The sequence below is a fragment of the Xiphophorus couchianus genome, chromosome 22 (genome assembly GCF_001444195.1).
Source record: "Xiphophorus couchianus chromosome 22, X_couchianus-1.0, whole genome shotgun sequence".
NCBI lineage: Eukaryota > Metazoa > Chordata > Actinopteri > Cyprinodontiformes > Poeciliidae > Xiphophorus > Xiphophorus couchianus.
The window spans coordinates 25,689,670-25,706,473 of NC_040249.1; the positions used below are offsets into that span (position 1 = coordinate 25,689,670).

Consider the following 16,804-nt stretch of genomic DNA (forward strand, 5'->3'; position numbering starts at 1 on the left):
ATCCTCATTAAAGAGATAGTCACTATCTGCTCGTGTCCTCACAAATGTCCTGGAAATAAAACATCTAGCCACACCACAGAAATGTCTTCAGATTGTAGAAATGTCCTCATAAATGTCCTGTGTCCCTCCTGTCAGCCGATAAAGACCGTGTTGGTTCTGGTATTTGTGGACCTGGACCATAAATCAGGACGTCCATCAGGACGTCGTCAGCTGGTGAGGACGGATGATCTGCAGAAAAACAACAGATCACATGACGCGCTGCAGCAGCTGCTGGACAGATTATCCTGTCCCTGCTGGACAGAAAGATGAGGACAATGTCCAGCTGCTGGAAAACAATGCAGCCCCCACCCCCCCCGCAGGTCCCCGTCCTGCTCTGTGGCAGCTATGGGAGGAATGGAGGACACTCTGAGTCCTGCAGCTGCTGGTGTCTCTGACCCAGTTCACCAGAACCCGACCCTCTGTCTCAGCACAAACAATGGAGACATCAGGGAGGGACAGAAAGCAGAGGACAGGAAGGACATGCAGAGACAAAGGTAGTAAACATGTGAGTCTTTAGCCAGAACCCCGGACCCGGGGAGTTAAAGGTCACCCCCAGGATAAACAGCCATTTTGGCCAGGTGTCCCAGTAGCTCCCAGTTTAGACCACAGAGGAATCCCAGCTGCTGCAGGTTGGACCCTCTTCTGCATCGGAACCGACCAGAACCAACCTGAGGTCCAGAACTGACCCAGTACTGACCAGAACTGACTGAGCTCTGATTGGCCTGGTAGCACTGACCACGCTATCAGGCTACAAGGCTATCTGGGTCCTCGTCCTCTGACCAAGGAGATGAAGTGTTTTGCCCAAGGGAACAGGCAGACAGAATAGAATAGAATAGAATAGAACGTTCTTGTGTTCTTGGCAAGAACAGTTGAAAGTCCGTTCTTACCGAGTTCACAAGGACGCAGTTCGTTACTTTGCCAATTGGAACAGGGCCTTCTTGATGATGTCATCACTCAGCTTCCGTGAATTTCAATAAATTGTCCAGTTTAACACAGGAATTACTTTAACATTTATAATTGGGACAAATGATAACAGATATCAAATATACAAAAATAAGGAAATGTAATTTCTAAATAGAAATTAAACTTACTTAATGGCAGTAAGTTTTTATTACTGATTATAAAAAGCTTAAGTTAATAGAAAATAATTTAGCACCTCAAATTACTTTTCCATACTTCTGTTAACTGTGAAGCTTGAGTCTTGTTTGGCACCTTCATCAGATTATTTGCTTATATTTATCTCAAATGTCAAATCATAATAGATGATGGCCAGCCTGAGTCATGCAGTTAACTGATTCCTTCCTTATTCCCCAGGTTTGTCAGGATTCATAAACAGGGAAAGTTAAAATGATTATTTCATATTTAATGTTTTGCCCTCCTGCATCTGGCCAGAGTTCCTGTCACACAACTGGATGATTATTTTAACTACTAAACACTGATTGACAAACTTGTTTCCTTTATTATCATAATCAAGTATGCTCTTGTAAGATATCAGCATGGAAACAAAAAAATAAAAAAATGTGTAGGAATGTCTATTAGAATAACAACAACAAAAAACAAGCAGATAATCAGTTAATAACTCCAGGAAATTCATATTGAGACTGTCAAAAGCAAATATTACCATAATTTAATAGTTTTTATTTAATAGAAGATGAGCAGACAGTGAAGAGGACGATGGCAGATCTGGGAATGAAGAGAGTGTCCGGGTGTTTTTGGGAAGTTGGACATAAACCTGAACTGTATTCTGCTCAGCTGAAGAGCTGCCTGCATAAAACAGTAAGAGTTCACTCTCATACATGAAATGCCAATCTTAGGGAAATGTGTTTTGTTTTTTTATTTACAAATTAAAGTATGGTTCTCTGATCATTAAGGGACATTGTATTAAAATATTTTTCCAACTACCAATTTAAATGCCCAAAAACGGTTAATTAGCGAATAAAAGTGGCTTTGAAAGATTGTGTCGACACAATTTATAAAATACCAATATTAACTAAATATAAAAAATGTCCTAAGAGAAAATATATTTTCTATTCTGCTACTTGCAGCTAACTACCGTAAACACTTTATATCTCTCTTTCAGCCGCTACGAACAGACAACAGGCAGCGGAAAACGACAGCGTGACTTGCCGAAATCAGGCTGCGGTTAGCGGGGAAAGAACGTTCCAACCGCCCGTTAAACCGGCAGCTCCGCCGGTCTGTTAGCGGAGCTATGCTACTCCGAAAACTCCGGAGCAAATTTTAAAGTATGAATGTTCTGGATGAACTGAGTGGATAGATGAAGCTATAAGCTCTACTTTCTCGCCTAAAAACAAATTAAAATGAGTTTTCGTGGCAATTAATAGTGGTAAAAGTGCAATACATTTTTGTAATCACCTTCGCTATTTACTGCTGCTGGTGACGCATTGCATTGTGGGATATCTTGCTGGCTCAAGTTCGCAGAAGGATGCATCCATAGACATGAATGCGTAGACGCCTCATTGAGCGCTGAGTCCTGCGTTACGTCGCCGCCATGTTGTGTGTGGCAGCAGATCTATCGGAGCTCCAAGTCCTGTCCTGTGTGGACTTGTTTCAACCGTTTTACAAAACAAACTGAATTCATTGGCATTACCTTTCACAGGTAAGGATGAAAGAGCAGAATTACTTCACTTTGCAGCCAGAAACCCGCTTCTAAACAACCGAGAAATATTTCCTATGTAGCTAAATTGGCCCGAAGTAACCACTGATTGTTAGCGTAGCTAACGTTTTTATATTGTTTTAATGAGAGAGCTGATGAGAAACCGCTGTTAGAGAGGAAGTGCATTAAAGACCAGGGGATTTAGAGAGGAAAGGTCAGTCAGGGTCAGAGCTGGAGCTGCTGTTCTTCTGTTTCACAACGCCGCCATCTTTAGCTATAAAGATGCTACGAGTCAGAGCCCAACACGATGAAAATGTCTTTTTTCTGAATGTGAAGGAAAAATAGATGTATTTTCTATTAGACTTTTGGATAATTTTTCTTTTATCCTGGGCTTTAGCCTGAGTAGCAGGACGTCTCAGAACTCACTGGACTTCTCCCAGTGTGACCAGCAGACTGAACCAGTGGCCAGTGTTCCCAGTATAATAAATAAATGTTTTATTCTTTCACTTTTTTGTGTATTTTTAAATATCTCAATCTGAATTATTAGTGTATTAATGCAGCTTATGTAATTAAATAAAAATAATTTACTCTGTTAGAATTATTTTCACTCTTTGATGTCAGTGGGCTCTTTGCACCTGCTGCGCTGACGTCACAACCGCATGCGCAAATGCGGATCTCTTTTTTCCGCTTTGAGTTACCATGACAGCTAGAAAAGACAAAGTCTTATTTCAGACGCAAATAAAACAATACTATGAACATTATTGTCTTCCTAATATAATGGGCTTTTAAGTTTTCATGGATTTCCAAGCGATCCTAAATTAAGAAGACGGTGGATTGTAAATATTCGTAGCTACCAGTTAAAGCTAACGCAGCACAGCAAAGTTTACAGCCTTCACTTCACTCCGGATCAACTTCTTCAGCCTAAAGCAGAAGGTAAAGGAGCCTCCTGTGTTATTTCCATGGAATCACTTCTGTATTCAGCCTGAAAGAGTTTATGGGAACCAGAGAGCAGACCAGAGCCAGACAGCCGAGCTACTGACCCGCCTGGACACACTGCTGTAAACACCGTCCTGCTTCACAAGAAACATGCTAAACTAATAAAGCGAAATAACACCAGAGCTGCTCTACTGTTAAGCTATGGGCTTGTTGTTCCTCAGGCTGCAGAAGCAAAAAGCCTGAACCGTAAAATCCCCGTTACTTGGTCTCTGACACTAACGACAATAAACCACGTAATATACTTGAACACAAGGTAGAAACATTGTCCGTTAATGAATAATGAAAAATGTTTAGATACTTAAATAGCACATTTTTACAAGAAAAATGTCTAGCATAAGCTAAAGTTAATGTTAGCCACAAAGTTTAAAGAAAGTAAAACTCACCTTCGTATTTGTGTATAACGAGGCGAACATCTTAAAACCTTTCTCCAGATTATTGTCGGGGCTTCGGATCGATGTTCATCATTAATTGTTACCTTGGACAAGCCCTGCAGACACCCAGTGGAAAGAGACTTTTTCAATAGATCGGAAACGACTGAGCTGCTTTTCCCCGAACGCGGAAGCTGAGGAGCAAAGAGCCCATAGCAGAGTTGACATATTACACTGTAATAATTTTTTTAATGGAAAAAGTAAGGAAAATATGTAGTTTAATGTTTGACAATGACTTGATTTATCAGTCATTGTCAAGTGACAATAACTTTGATAAATCAAGTCATTTATCAATAATACAATACAAAGACCAGAGTCGTTGGGGGAACAATGGAGAGGGCAAACGAACTGAACAACTTCTTCAACAGGTTCAACCAGTCCATGGCCCCCCAACCCCCTCTCTCACTGCAGCCACCCCTGCTCCTTATCACACACCTCCCCCCAGACAACACTACACTGACAACCCCCCCACACACCTCAGCACAACCCCCGCCCCACTTCACCACAGACCAGGTCAGAGAACAGCTGAGGAAGCTCAAGCCCAGGAAAGCAGCAGGGCCGGACCAGGTGTGTCCAAGGCTGCTGAAGACCTGCGCTACTGAACTGGGAGAGCCACTACAGCGGATCTTCAACCTCAGCCTGCAGCTAAGGGAAGTGCCCACCCTCTGGAAGACATCCTGCATCGTCCCAGTGCCCAAGAAGAACAGGCCCAGCGAGCTGAATGACTTTCGGCCCGTGGCACTTACTTCACACCTGATGAAGACGTTGGAGCGGCTCTTCCTCGGCCTCCTCAGACCCCAGGTGGAACATGCCCAGGATCTCCTGCAATTCGCCTACCAGTCAGATGTTGGTGTGGAGGATGCCATCCTCTACCTGCTGCACCGGGCCCACTCCCACCTGGATAAGGACAGCGGCACGGTGAGGATCCTTTTTTTGGACTTCTCCAGTGCCTTTAATACAATCCAGCCCCTTCTGCTCCAGGATAAACTAAACAGCATGGGAGTAGACCCGCACCTGGTCAACTGGATCCATAGTTACCTCACCAACAGGCCGCAGTATGTCAGGCTGAAGGACACCGTGTCTGACACTGTGGTCAGCAACACAGGTGCCCCCCAGGGCACAGTGCTGGCCCCTCTTCTCTTCACCCTGTACTCCTCTGACTTCCACTACAACTCGGAGCTGTGTCACATACAGAAGTATGCTGATGACACAGCCATAGTCAGATGTATCAGGGACGACAGAGAGGAGGAGTATCGCTGTCTGGTGAGGGACTTTGCTCTCTGGTGCCACACAAACCACCTGGAACTCAACACCGCTAAGACGAAGGAGCTGGTTATAGACTTTGGGAGGTCCAGACCAAAGCCGAGACCAGTCACATTAGAGGGAACTGAGGTTGAGGTCGTGGACGCCTACAAATACCTCGGGCTGTGGCTGGACAGTAAACTGGATTGGTCAAAACACACTAGCCACCTGTATGGGAAAGTGCAGAGCAGGATGTACTTCCTGAGGAGACTGCGGTCCTTTAACATCTGCAGCAAACTGCTCTGGATGTTCTACCAGTCTGTGATTGCCAGTGTCCTCTTCTACACCGTGGTGTGCTGGGGAGGCAGCATATCCAAGAAGGACACGTCCAGACTGGACAAACTGACCAGGCGTGCCGGCTCTGTGGTCGGCATGAAGCTGGACTCTCTGGTGACGGTGGCAGAGGCGAGGACACTGAACAAACTGCTGGACATCATGAACGATAGCAGCCACCCTCTACACGCCGTCATCAGCAGCCAGAGGAGCCGGTTCAGTGACAGACTGCTGCTTCCCAAGTGCCAGACCAATAGATTTAAGAACTCTTTTGTCCCCCATGCCGTCAGACTGTACAATTCCTCATTGGGGGGGGGGAGGTGACACAGGGTGGAAGGAGTAGTGACCCCTTGTATTTTTCTCCATACTTATCAGGTCAAACCACATAGTGCAATACGATACCACTGGTCAATCTATCCGCCAAATTCTTATATATATATATTTTTGTGTTGTATTTATATTTACTTATATTCTTATATTCTTATTCCTTGTTTCTTGCATAATTTAAGGTTTTTCTTGCATAATTTAAGGTTTTGGTTACTCACATTTGGTGTGTACCTTAGTATTTAATTTGTATTTTGTATTCTTTTGCACTTTACTTACTGTGTGTTATCTTTGTTTTTTGCCTGGGAGCTGCTGGTAACTTCAATTTCCTGAGGGAGTCTTCCCAAAGGATCAATAAAGTACAAGTCTAAGTCTAAGTCTACATAAAAAAATAAATACAAGAAAATAAATTTTTTTCTTGTCTTGAAACATTAAATGTACATTAAATTATGGAATCATGTAAATATGTCCTTTAATAAAACACTGTAAAAATGTGTCTGTTCATCCATGTCAATATAAAAACTATCAGAATCATTTCTATCAAATCACAACATTGTGCTCTTTATTCAGAAATCCCCCAAAACAATTAAATAATTCCATCAAAAGTTAGAAACTCTGACTTCAGTCATTTATTAGTGTGTGTGAGAAAATGTGTCAATGACAGGAATTAACTTAAAATATTTAGTAGAACGGCACTTTGTGAAGTTCGGTCCATTTACTTGTGTTAGCTTACTGGAACACAGACCACATTCAACATGGCGGACGCTGTGACGTATCGCAGCAACGGGCCGACCCGCTCCATGAGGCGTCTGCGTATTCATGTCCATGGATGCATCGATGCATCCTCGATAAAATGGGCGGAGCAAGAACACATCCGGGTACTTTGAGCGTTCTTGCCTGGATGAGTACTTAGAACTGGAACAGTACTTAGGCTGCTGTCGATAATGTTTCACAAGGACGTGAGAACACAAGTACAGACAAGAACGCATATTGAGAAATCAATGTGTCCATTATTGGGGAAGTCTCTGAGCAAAATGAGCAAAAGAATATAAATATATCAGTAACCAGTGGTTACCTTCTGGTTCTGGTTCTGGTCCTGGTTCTGTAGCAGGTTGTCTGTCAGGACAAGTCGTCCTGGTTGCAGCAGGACGAGTCTGGACCCGCTGGGATCTTCAGCAGGTCCAGGTCGGAGCCAGGAACAGAACCGAGCTGGTTCAGCAGCAATTCTGATGTTGGAGCGATCGCCGTCTGTCTCTGAGTCCAATTCACCTGAGACACAACATCTGATCTAACAACACACTCTAGGAACCTGGCTCCGCCCACACACACGTCCTCTGAGAGAGAGAGTGTTTCTCTGCGTTTGTTTCTAATACCTGTGGGGATCATTTTCCTGACATATACTACGACCCGCTGCTCCTTGTGGGACCGAAGCCTGGGCCCCACAAAGGGAAACGTTTTTGGGTTAGGGGTCAGATTTAGGACTACGGTGTGAATTGAGTTTTGGATAGGGTTAGGGTTAGCTTTAGGTTGCAGAAATGAATGGAAGTCAATGGAAAGTCCCCACAAAGATAGCCACCCAAACGTGTGTGTGTGTGTGTCAATGTGTGTGTGTGTCGGGGTCGCACCCAGCAGAGGGGGAGTGTTTATTGGGCGAGCGTCGTCTCCTCGTCGTTCGCTTCAGATTAAAGCAGACACCCTGAGGAGCAACATGTGTCAGTTTCTCTGTGTGTGTCAGAGTGTGTGTTAATGTGTGTGTGTCAGAGTGTGTGTTCATGTGCATTAAACAGGGAGCAAACAATCTGGCCGGCGGCTGCAGATCCAGGAGGTTTTCACAGCAGCAGGAAGGAGAAACTCAGCTTAAGGTAAGAAGGGTTTCCTCTGCTACAGGTTCTGGTTCTGGTTCTGGTCCTGGTTATGGTTATGGTTATGGATATGGATATGGATCTGAATCTGGTTCTGGTTGTGGTACTGGATCTGGATCTGGTTCTGGACCTGGAAAACTCCCCCTTGCCAGAGGCTGGTGGTCCTGCCAGGACGTGTTTTTAGGAGCTGAGGTTGTGATCGCAGCTCAGATGTGTAGGAGGAAATGGGTGAGGAGAGTTTAGCTCAGCTCTCTGATTGGTCGTATTTGAGCATCATGTGACCCGCTCTCTTCTCCGTCATTGGAAAGCAGCCAGTAGAAAAACCCGTAGGTTCCTGAGAAGCATGTCAACAAGATGGAAACACCTTCATTATTCCTGAAGCTGCGGAGTAGCTCCAAAAATAATCAGCTGAGTTTGAACCTCCGGACCAGCAGAGGGCGCTAGACGATGGGTGTGACCGTGGTTTAGCTACAGACTGTAGAACCTTCAGGTGCTGAAATATTAGGCACTTCAAATCTGGTGGAACCAGGAGAACCAGAACTGGACGGGAAGAATGGAGCTTCAGAGTTTGCTTCAGCTGCCTGACAAAAAGACTTCCTGTATGGAACTCCACCAGGAAACTCGTGACTTCACAATAAAACTCGTAGCTTTCTGGACGTCCTGTTCATAACCTGGCATCCATGATTCAGTGAGAAGATGGACATCAACTGATGTTTTGATGTAGTTCTCTTTCTTTAACCTTTGACCTGAAACCTAGGACCCAGGACTTGGTACCTTAGACCAAGTCCAAGGGCCTTTTGACCTTTGAACTGTGAACCTGGTACCAGGATCCTTCTGAGGCAGTGAAAGGCCAGATATGACTCGGCTGATGTTCTGTCTCCATGAACTCTGAACATGAACTAGTTCACCACAGAGTTTTCCTTCTGAATTAGTTCAGGGTGGACTCCCCGCTGTGGAGGCTTTGGAATTTTGAACTAAATATAGTTAAAAATTCACGTAACTTGACACATAACCAAAACTGTCCCCACATGATATTAAAACATTTTTAATGGAAATGAAAGTGGGTTAGGGTTAAGGCCATGCTGCTCTACAGGACCCCTTAATGTGAGATACACCAAACTGTACTTCCTATAGGTTTCATACTCTGCACATAGGTCGATCCCTTGAACTAAGGATAAAAAGCCCTAATATTACATGGCCATTTTGGCTCAAAGAGCTATTTTTTTTTGTTGCCGTTTTTGACAATTACAAAGCCTTCCAATGGATTTTGAGCTACCAGCTTCATATTTGGTCAGCATGAAAGTAAAGGATGGGGCAGTAAAAGTTATCAAAATCTTGAGTTTTTGAGAATGTTTGGGGGGCCAGGCAACTAACCTGACATACTTACAAAAATGAAATGCTCTAACTTTGGCATACAAAGGTCAAACTTTTCTGAGTTATCCATATTGGATGGCATGTGATCTAAGCACATGACAAGACAAAGACCACCAGAACATCCATCCATCCATTTTCTCACACCCTTATCCCATTAAGAGTGCTGGTGCCTATTTCTAGCTGTCAACAGGCGAGAGGTGTAATCATCCTGGACAGGTCACCAGTCCATCACAGGGCAATGCAGAGACAGACAGGAAAAACAACCATGCACTCACAACTAAGGAGAATTTATACAGTCCAATTAACCTACTTTTTTTTGGACTGTGGGAGGAAGCTGGAGTACCCAGAGAAAACCCACCATGCACAGGAAGAACATGCAAACTCCATGCAGAAAGACCCCAGGCTGGGAATCGAACGCAGGACCATCTTGCTGTGAGGCAACAGTGTTACCAGCTGGGCCACTGTGGAGCCCCACACCAGAAAATCCAGTTCATATTTCCATTCACTTTCAGAGAGCTGAATGTGCTGAAAGAGAAAAAGTTCAGGTTGGTGGAACTTGTTAATCACTTCTTTACTGAAACCAAAGAAATCTGCAGCTTTGAACACTTCAATATAGCGCCCTCTAGGGGACACATGGAAAAATTTTCTTTTGTGTTACCTCGCATTAAGTTTTACGTTCCCTCGCAATGTTTACTGCAATATTTGCTGGTCTATTTTATATACAGTCACAATGAAAACATGTTTATTCTTAATTCTTTGGTGCAAAAAATTGATTGAAAATCAATTTATTCACTGCATGTTTATGTCTGTTTGTGTAAGGCTGAGATGGAGCTGAACATGAAAACGGCCCTTTAAATCATTCAGACCAACACAAAAGAGACACAATCAAACTGTCAGATGACTAATTACCTTGTGATAATAACTCAGAAATAATCCAAATAGTTTGGATGTATTTTTTCTTTCTTTCCTACTTATGGAAAGTTTCTATTTATATCATAGGTTTGTGGTGCATTTCTATCCTAAAGAAAAAGACATAAAACTTCACAATATTATCTCATATTTCATAATGAAATATTAAGATACATGGAAAAACCTCATGAAAGCCTCATATTATGGCAGAAAGTACAATGGGCACCGGGAGAAAGGCTACAGTATTCAGTTATACCGCATGAACTGATTAGTACATTATTGTAAGGTAACGCAAAAGTTTTGTGAGGGAACCCAAAAGAAAAATATTTCCCCATCTCCCCTAGAAGGCTCCGCACTTTCAGGTTCTGTTCATCTTTGATGGCCTGGATGAGAGTCGACTTCCTCTGGACTTCCACAACAAGGAGATCCTGACTGATGCTACAGAGTCCAGCTCAGTGGATGTTCTGCTGACAAACCTCATCAGGGGGAAACTGCTTCCCTCTGCTCTCCTCTGGATAACCACACGACCTGCAGCAGCCAGACAGATCCCTCCTCAGTGCGTTGGCATGGTAACAGAGGTCAGAGGGTTCACTGACCCACAGAAGGAGGAGTACTTCAGGAAGAGATTCAGAGATGAGCAGCAGGCCAGCAGGATCATCTCCCACATGAAGACATCACGAAGCCTCCACATCATGTGCCACATCCCAGTCTTCTGCTGGATCACTGCTACAGTTCTGGAGGATGTGCTGGAGATCAGAGAGGGAGGAAAGCTGCCTAGCACCCTGACTGAGATGTACATCCACTTCCTGGTGGTTCAGGCCAAAGTGAAGAAGGTCAAGTATGATGGAGGAGCTTTTCTAGTGGTGAACTCTGAACATGAACTGTTTAGTCTGAAAGGGGACAGTTCTGTTGAAGGGGGAACTTGTTTAGACACTCCAGGTTTTATGTTCTTAGTCCTGGTCATGTGACCGATTCCCTGCCCTCTGATTGGCCTGTGCTGCTGTGTGTTTTTACTGCAGGAGTGTTCGTCAGAGGCGTGATATGGAGTGAGGAGGAGTGAGTTCGTGGAGAGATGATGGAGAATGTTTGCTCTGACTCACTCTCCCGCTAACCAACCACCTGTTGCTTTCTCTCCAGCACACACTCCCCTCATTCTTCTTTCCCCAGAGCAAACACCCTGAAAGAAAGGCTCTGAGTGTGTGTGTGTGTGTGTGTGTGTGAGCTGTGGTATGCGAGCCACACGAATGCTGTCGGTAATCCAGGCATGTCCCTTCCTGTCTCTGCAGAGGCCGCGCACTTCCCTGGAATCTCTGGAAAAGTGATCCGCTCCTTGTTTTCCTGCCTGACAGTCGACCGTGTGGGCACAGTGATCCGGACCTCCGTCACCACGGCAACAAGACTGAAGGAAACAGAGAGCGGGAAGAAGAAGAGGAGGAAGAAGAACAGGTAGGTCACATGACCTGATCAGGAAGTGGAACGTCCTGGATCATCTCCAGTCCTGTCCTGCTGGTGCTAGATATGTCCCTGGTGTGTAGAAGCGGAGACACACCTAGCAGCTTCAGGACAATGTACCTGGAGGACAGGAGAACTTCTGGTCTGGAGGAACATCCACTCCCTGTTGGACCAAAGGTCTGGTTGAGACAGAGGAGGAGGGTCCAGTTGCTGGACAGACCTATCCTCTACAGAGATTGTTGTCCATGTTGGGAGAAGGAGAAAGGAAGGTTAAGACATTTGGAAAAGTTTGACATGGAGCGGCATGGGATGCAGGACTGGAACCCAAGACACGTCCCTCGGTCCGTCTGAAGTTCAGCTCACAGCGTCCTGCAGGACTGTCCCTCGCTGGCAGCTTGAGTTTCACTCTCAGTGGCGGCTCAACTTCACACGCATTGCAGCGACACCTCCAACCTGCAGACATGTCCGGAAAAATCTCCTGGGCTCAAGGTCACTCCAGGACGGAAAGATGACCTCACAGAGAGACCAGATCATCTCTGGGGGCTAATGTCTGCAGCCGGGTGTCGGGGACCCAGCTGAACCAGGAGTAACACCAGCAGTCCAGCTGTTGGTCCAGAGGATCCTCGTGATGTTTTCTGACCAAATTCTCAAGCTTCCAGTTTGAAAGTCAGAACTCCAGTTTGGAAGGCCCAACTTCCCAACTTGTTTAAACTATTTATGACACAATGAACACATGAAATCTAAGATGTCCGATATTATTTCCAGATCCATGCACCAACTTCTGAGCTAAAAGAAACAGCTAGCATGATAACACAACAAATAGCCTTCTAATGCTGCATTCCATTCACTTCAGAAATAACTCAGGCTGTGCTGTAGTTGGTTCTGTCCTCACATGAGGACAGGTGGACTCACCTGGTCTCCGTTTCTCCATGTCCTCCTCCTGTTGCAGGACGGCCTCTCGCTGCAGCCAACATGTCGGCGATCCGAGGTGGGGGCGTCCTGCTGCTGCTGAGCTGCGTGTGCCTCATGCTCTTAGCCCCGTCCCCTGGTGCAGGTGAAGGTAGGTCACATGACCCAGGTACGCATGAGGTACTGAGAGGGTCCAGGTCTGGAGATGATCTGCAGAGTCCTGGAGGAAACCTGGGCTTCCAAACAGGAAGTCTGGGGTTTAATGGAACAACCAGAAGGTTCTGTCCGATCATCGATAATCCTGATCTGTTCTTGATCAGAAAGCGATGTTTATGAACAACCACAACCACCAAAAGAAAACGCATTTATTAATAATGATCTTTTCCAACAGGAATCCTTGAACTTCCTGTTTTACTCACCTTTATTAATTATCAAACTGATTTTCATGGACATAAATTTTTTTTCTTCCTGTAACTTCATGGCTGCTCTCTCTGACTTCCTCCATGATGAAGAAGAAAAGCTGCTCATCCTCACAGTGTTCCTGTTTCTGGATTCACCAGTTTTCCTGAACCAGTTCCTGCTGTAAGGCCAGGAGTTTGACCTCTGACCTCTGACAGGCGACGGGTCGCGTGGCGGACGGCTTGCTTTGCCCGCCAGTTGTTGTGCCAGCGATCGGGTCGGATTACCGAGACGTTCCTTGGAACAATCCATTTCCATTCCGGCTGAAACCTGATCCGGCCGGCAGCTGCACTCCGAGGCCAGAGGTCAGAGGTTACGGTCTAAACACGGAGCAAACCTGTCATCAACCTCTGACAGAGTCCAACCACTCAGAGACAGTACTGGTTCTAATGGTTCTGTTGGGCGTCTACTGGAGAATCGGTTCTGAACCGGATCAGCAGCAGAACCAGGAAGCCGTTCAGAACCAGAGCGGTTCTGGTGTGGTTCTGGAACACCTCTCCTCTAATTATTGAGACAACAGGAAAGAATTCCCAATGAATTTTCAAAATGAAATGCAGAGCCAGACAAATCGAAAGCGTTTCTGAATCTGCAGGGGTATGAATAGTTCTGGACTGGAGGTGTGATCCGGTGGTTTCCAGTTTCAGATTCCAGTCACTGATCAGCCGGAGCAGTGGTTCCCAACCCCCGGTCCGTGGACCAATTGGTACCTGACTGCGCAAGAAATAATTAAATACTTCCGTTTTATGTGTTGAGTCTGGAGGATCTTTTATTTTGAAAATCCTTTAACCGGTTCCTGTCGGTTACGTCTTGTGCGCCAACATTGAGCCACAAGCAGCAGAATGAGGTAGAAACAGCAGCAACAGCAACAACAGCAGCAACAGCAACAACAGCAGCAGCAGCAGCAACAGCAGCAACAGCAGCAACAGCAACAACAGCAGCAACAGCAACAACAGCAGCAGCAGCAGCAACAGCAGCAACAGCAACAACAGCAGCAACAGCAACAACAGCAGCAACAGCAACAACAGCAACAACAGCAGCAACAGCAGCAATAGTCCGCTGGTCCGCAGCAAATATGCAAAGTCTCGACCGGTCTGAGACCACTGAGCTGGAGAACTTTAATGTCTCAGGTTCTGCTAAACCCGGAATTGGAACCGTCCCAGATCAGAACTGGGTTCCCAGCAGACACTTTATTCTGACAGAATTGATCTACTTCCTGTTTTTCGACCATTTCCTCTGATCGGTTCCGTTCTCCCCACAGGAAGCAACTGCAGCTGCAACGCTACCAACAGCCGCTGTGATGAGTTCGGAGTCTGCAGGTAAGACGTCATCAGAACCAGGAGGTCAAAGGTTAAATCCCGTTTCCACGGATACCGACCTGCTGAACGCCGCTGAGCCTGGTCAGATCTGGTCTCCAGGTGTAACAGGAAATCCTCCCTCAGTCTGGCTGCACCCTGTAGACCAGGGGTCTCAAACTCCAGTCCTGCAACTTTTAGATGAGCCTCTGCTGCAGCACCTGAACAGATCATTAGGTCATTAGCAAGGCTGGGAGAACTGATCTACACCAGGAGGAGGTAATGAAGCCGTTTCATTCCAGCGTTTTGTACCTGTGGCACATCTAAAAACTGCAGGACTGCGGCCCTGGAGGCCTGGAGTTTGAGACCCCTGATGTAGACCAAACGGTTTACTGACAGTTCAGTTCAGTTCTTCCAGCTGGAAACTAGAGATCAGGCTGACCTCTGACCTGAACCTTTAGAGCAACATAAAGACAGTTCCAGAACGGGCCTTCTATCAGCTGAAAAACATTTCCAGAATCCAGGACATTCCAGGACTAATGTCTCAGCATCATGTTTTTTTACGGCTGCGGTGCAGAAACCACAGGAACCTGTTTTTGTCTCCTGTCATGGTTAATTCCTCCATCTTTCCTTGAAACTCGCTGCGTGTTTCCAGGTGTGATCCGGGCTGGGACGGTGAGCTGTGCCAGCGCTGCGTGACGATGCCGGGTTGCGTGCACGGCTCCTGCCTGCAGCCGTGGCAGTGCGCGTGTCAGCCGGGCTGGGGCGGCCGATTCTGCGACAAAGGTCTCTGCGGCTAACCGATCCGTCGGAAACCCATCGGTCTTGGTGTTCTTGACGCCGCTGCCTGTTGTGTGTGTGCTTCCTGTCAGACCTCAGCGTGTGCTCCCAGCAGCCCTGCCTCAACGGCGCCACCTGTCTGCTGGAGGACAGCGGAGACTTCCGCTGCTTGTGTCCAGACGGTTTTCATGGTCCGACCTGCCGGAGGAGGAAGGGGCCGTGTCTCCAGAGAAGGTGATCCGTAGCAACAGGTCCACAGAGTCTGAGGGTTGAAGGGCTAAGCTAACGTTAGCACGTATCATCTCTGTTGTGATATGACTTATTGATGATCCAACGTATTTTATGGTAGTTCACTAGAATCATTCTTGGTCTGGACTTTAACTCCCATCTGGTTCTGGTTCCAGGTCCCCGTGTAAAAATGGCGGCCTGTGTGAGGACGCTGACGGCTTTGCGGCAGAGCTTGTGTGCCGCTGCCTCGCCGGATTCACGGGGCCCCGCTGTGAGACCGACATCGACGACTGCTTGATGGGGCCGTGTGCCAGCGGCGCCACCTGTGTGGATGGAGTTAACCGGTTCTCCTGCCTCTGCCCGGTCGGGTTGTCGGGCCGGTTCTGCACGGTCAACATGGATGACTGCGCCAGCCAGCCCTGCCGAAACGGCGGCCGCTGCCTCGACCGCGCCGGAGGCTTCCGCTGCCTCTGCCGGCCAGGATTCGCCGGAACCACCTGTGAAACGCCGCCGAGCCCCGCCAGCCCCAGCCCGTCGGTCTGGACCACGCGGGCCCGGGACACTGGTCACCATGACAACAGGAAGGTAAAGGTGACGGTGAAGGAGCGCGGCGCCGGCGGACTGTCTGACCTGCAGCTCATGGTCGTGTTGGTTCTGACGAGCGTGTCTGTAGGCGTGGTGGCGCTGACCGCCGCTCTGGTCCTCCACGCCCCCTGCCGACGCCGTGGCCACGCCCCCTGCTGGTTGTCCCCATCGCCGCGCAGCAGGCGGGAACCTGGCGACCAGCCAGAGCATCGGATCAGCTTCCTGAATGCAGCAGAACCACAGAAAAAGAAACTCAACATAGAAGTTGTTTAGAGAGAGGTCAGAGGTCACAGATCCACCTGCACTATGACATTATACTCTACGTTGATCAGATGGTTTGCAGCATGGAACCGGACCTGACTGGACCAGAATTCGCACTCAGGAAGGCGTTACCATGACGACCGTTCTTTAACAGGAACATTTCTCTGGATGGATCCGGATCGGGTCGGGGTGGTGAACCGAGTCAGGAGGAAGTTCTGGTTCCTAGAACCGGCTTTGGATCGACTCCCCGTCTGTTTTTACTCTTAGACCGGAACCAGAACCAAACTGTTCTGTAAATACTGTAAGATATTCTATTTATTGCTTCTTGTACAGATTTTATTCGACCCGTCGGACCCCGGTGGTCCAGCAGGGGGCGCCGATTGTCAGACATTAACAGAAGTAGTTTGAGTTCATATCGATGTTTTTTTATTCATTTATAAATGTCACCATTTCAAACTAAATATTCAGTTACAAAGCTAAATATTGCTAGCTTACAGAATAAAAGTTTAGTTAGCAGGTTTGCTAACTAAACTTTTATAAGTGAAACAATAACATGGTGAAAATGACTGAAGAATGAACTTGTTTTTCTCTGACCGGCTGAATGACGGCGGTCCAGAAGTCATCAGAACTCTGCTCTGAACTAAACCAGAACCGATCCGGTCCGCATTCAATAAATCTGTTTCACTCTGTTCTGGTTCTGGACTTGCTGAGCAGAAA

At 46.7% G+C, this 16,804-nt stretch overlaps 1 protein-coding gene across 3 annotated transcripts; it reads left to right on the top strand.

Moving 5' to 3' along the window:
• Window positions 1-6,381: 6,381 nt before the first annotated feature.
• dlk2 (delta-like 2 homolog (Drosophila)) lies at window positions 6,382-16,776 on the top strand. 3 transcript variants are annotated; one of them, XM_028006685.1, is made up of 7 exons: window positions 6,382-7,838; window positions 11,408-11,567; window positions 12,523-12,627; window positions 14,200-14,257; window positions 14,889-15,019; window positions 15,106-15,247; window positions 15,418-16,776. In XM_028006685.1, the coding sequence occupies exons 3-7, from the start codon at window positions 12,546-12,548 to the stop codon at window positions 16,097-16,099; spliced, it is 1,095 nt and encodes a 364-aa protein (XP_027862486.1). In that variant the 5' UTR covers window positions 6,382-7,838; window positions 11,408-11,567; window positions 12,523-12,545; the 3' UTR covers window positions 16,100-16,776. The 3 variants fall into 3 exon arrangements, with proteins under 3 accessions (XP_027862486.1, XP_027862484.1, XP_027862485.1); XM_028006683.1 differs by having other exon boundaries at window positions 6,383-7,838; window positions 12,523-12,633; XM_028006684.1 differs by lacking the exon at window positions 6,382-7,838 and having other exon boundaries at window positions 11,354-11,567; window positions 12,523-12,633.
• The last annotated feature ends 28 nt before the right edge of the window (window positions 16,777-16,804 follow it).

Coding starts and splice junctions, on each gene's coding strand:
- dlk2 (XM_028006683.1), top strand. CDS start 12,546: ATGTCGGCGATCCGAGGTGGGGGCGTCCTGCTGCTGCTGAGCTGCGTG. Junction 14,258..14,888: donor GATGAGTTCGGAGTCTGCAG/GTAAGACGTCAT, acceptor GCGTGTTTCCAG/GTGTGATCCGGGCTGGGACG. Junction 15,020..15,105: donor CGGCCGATTCTGCGACAAAG/GTCTCTGCGGCT, acceptor GCTTCCTGTCAG/ACCTCAGCGTGTGCTCCCAG.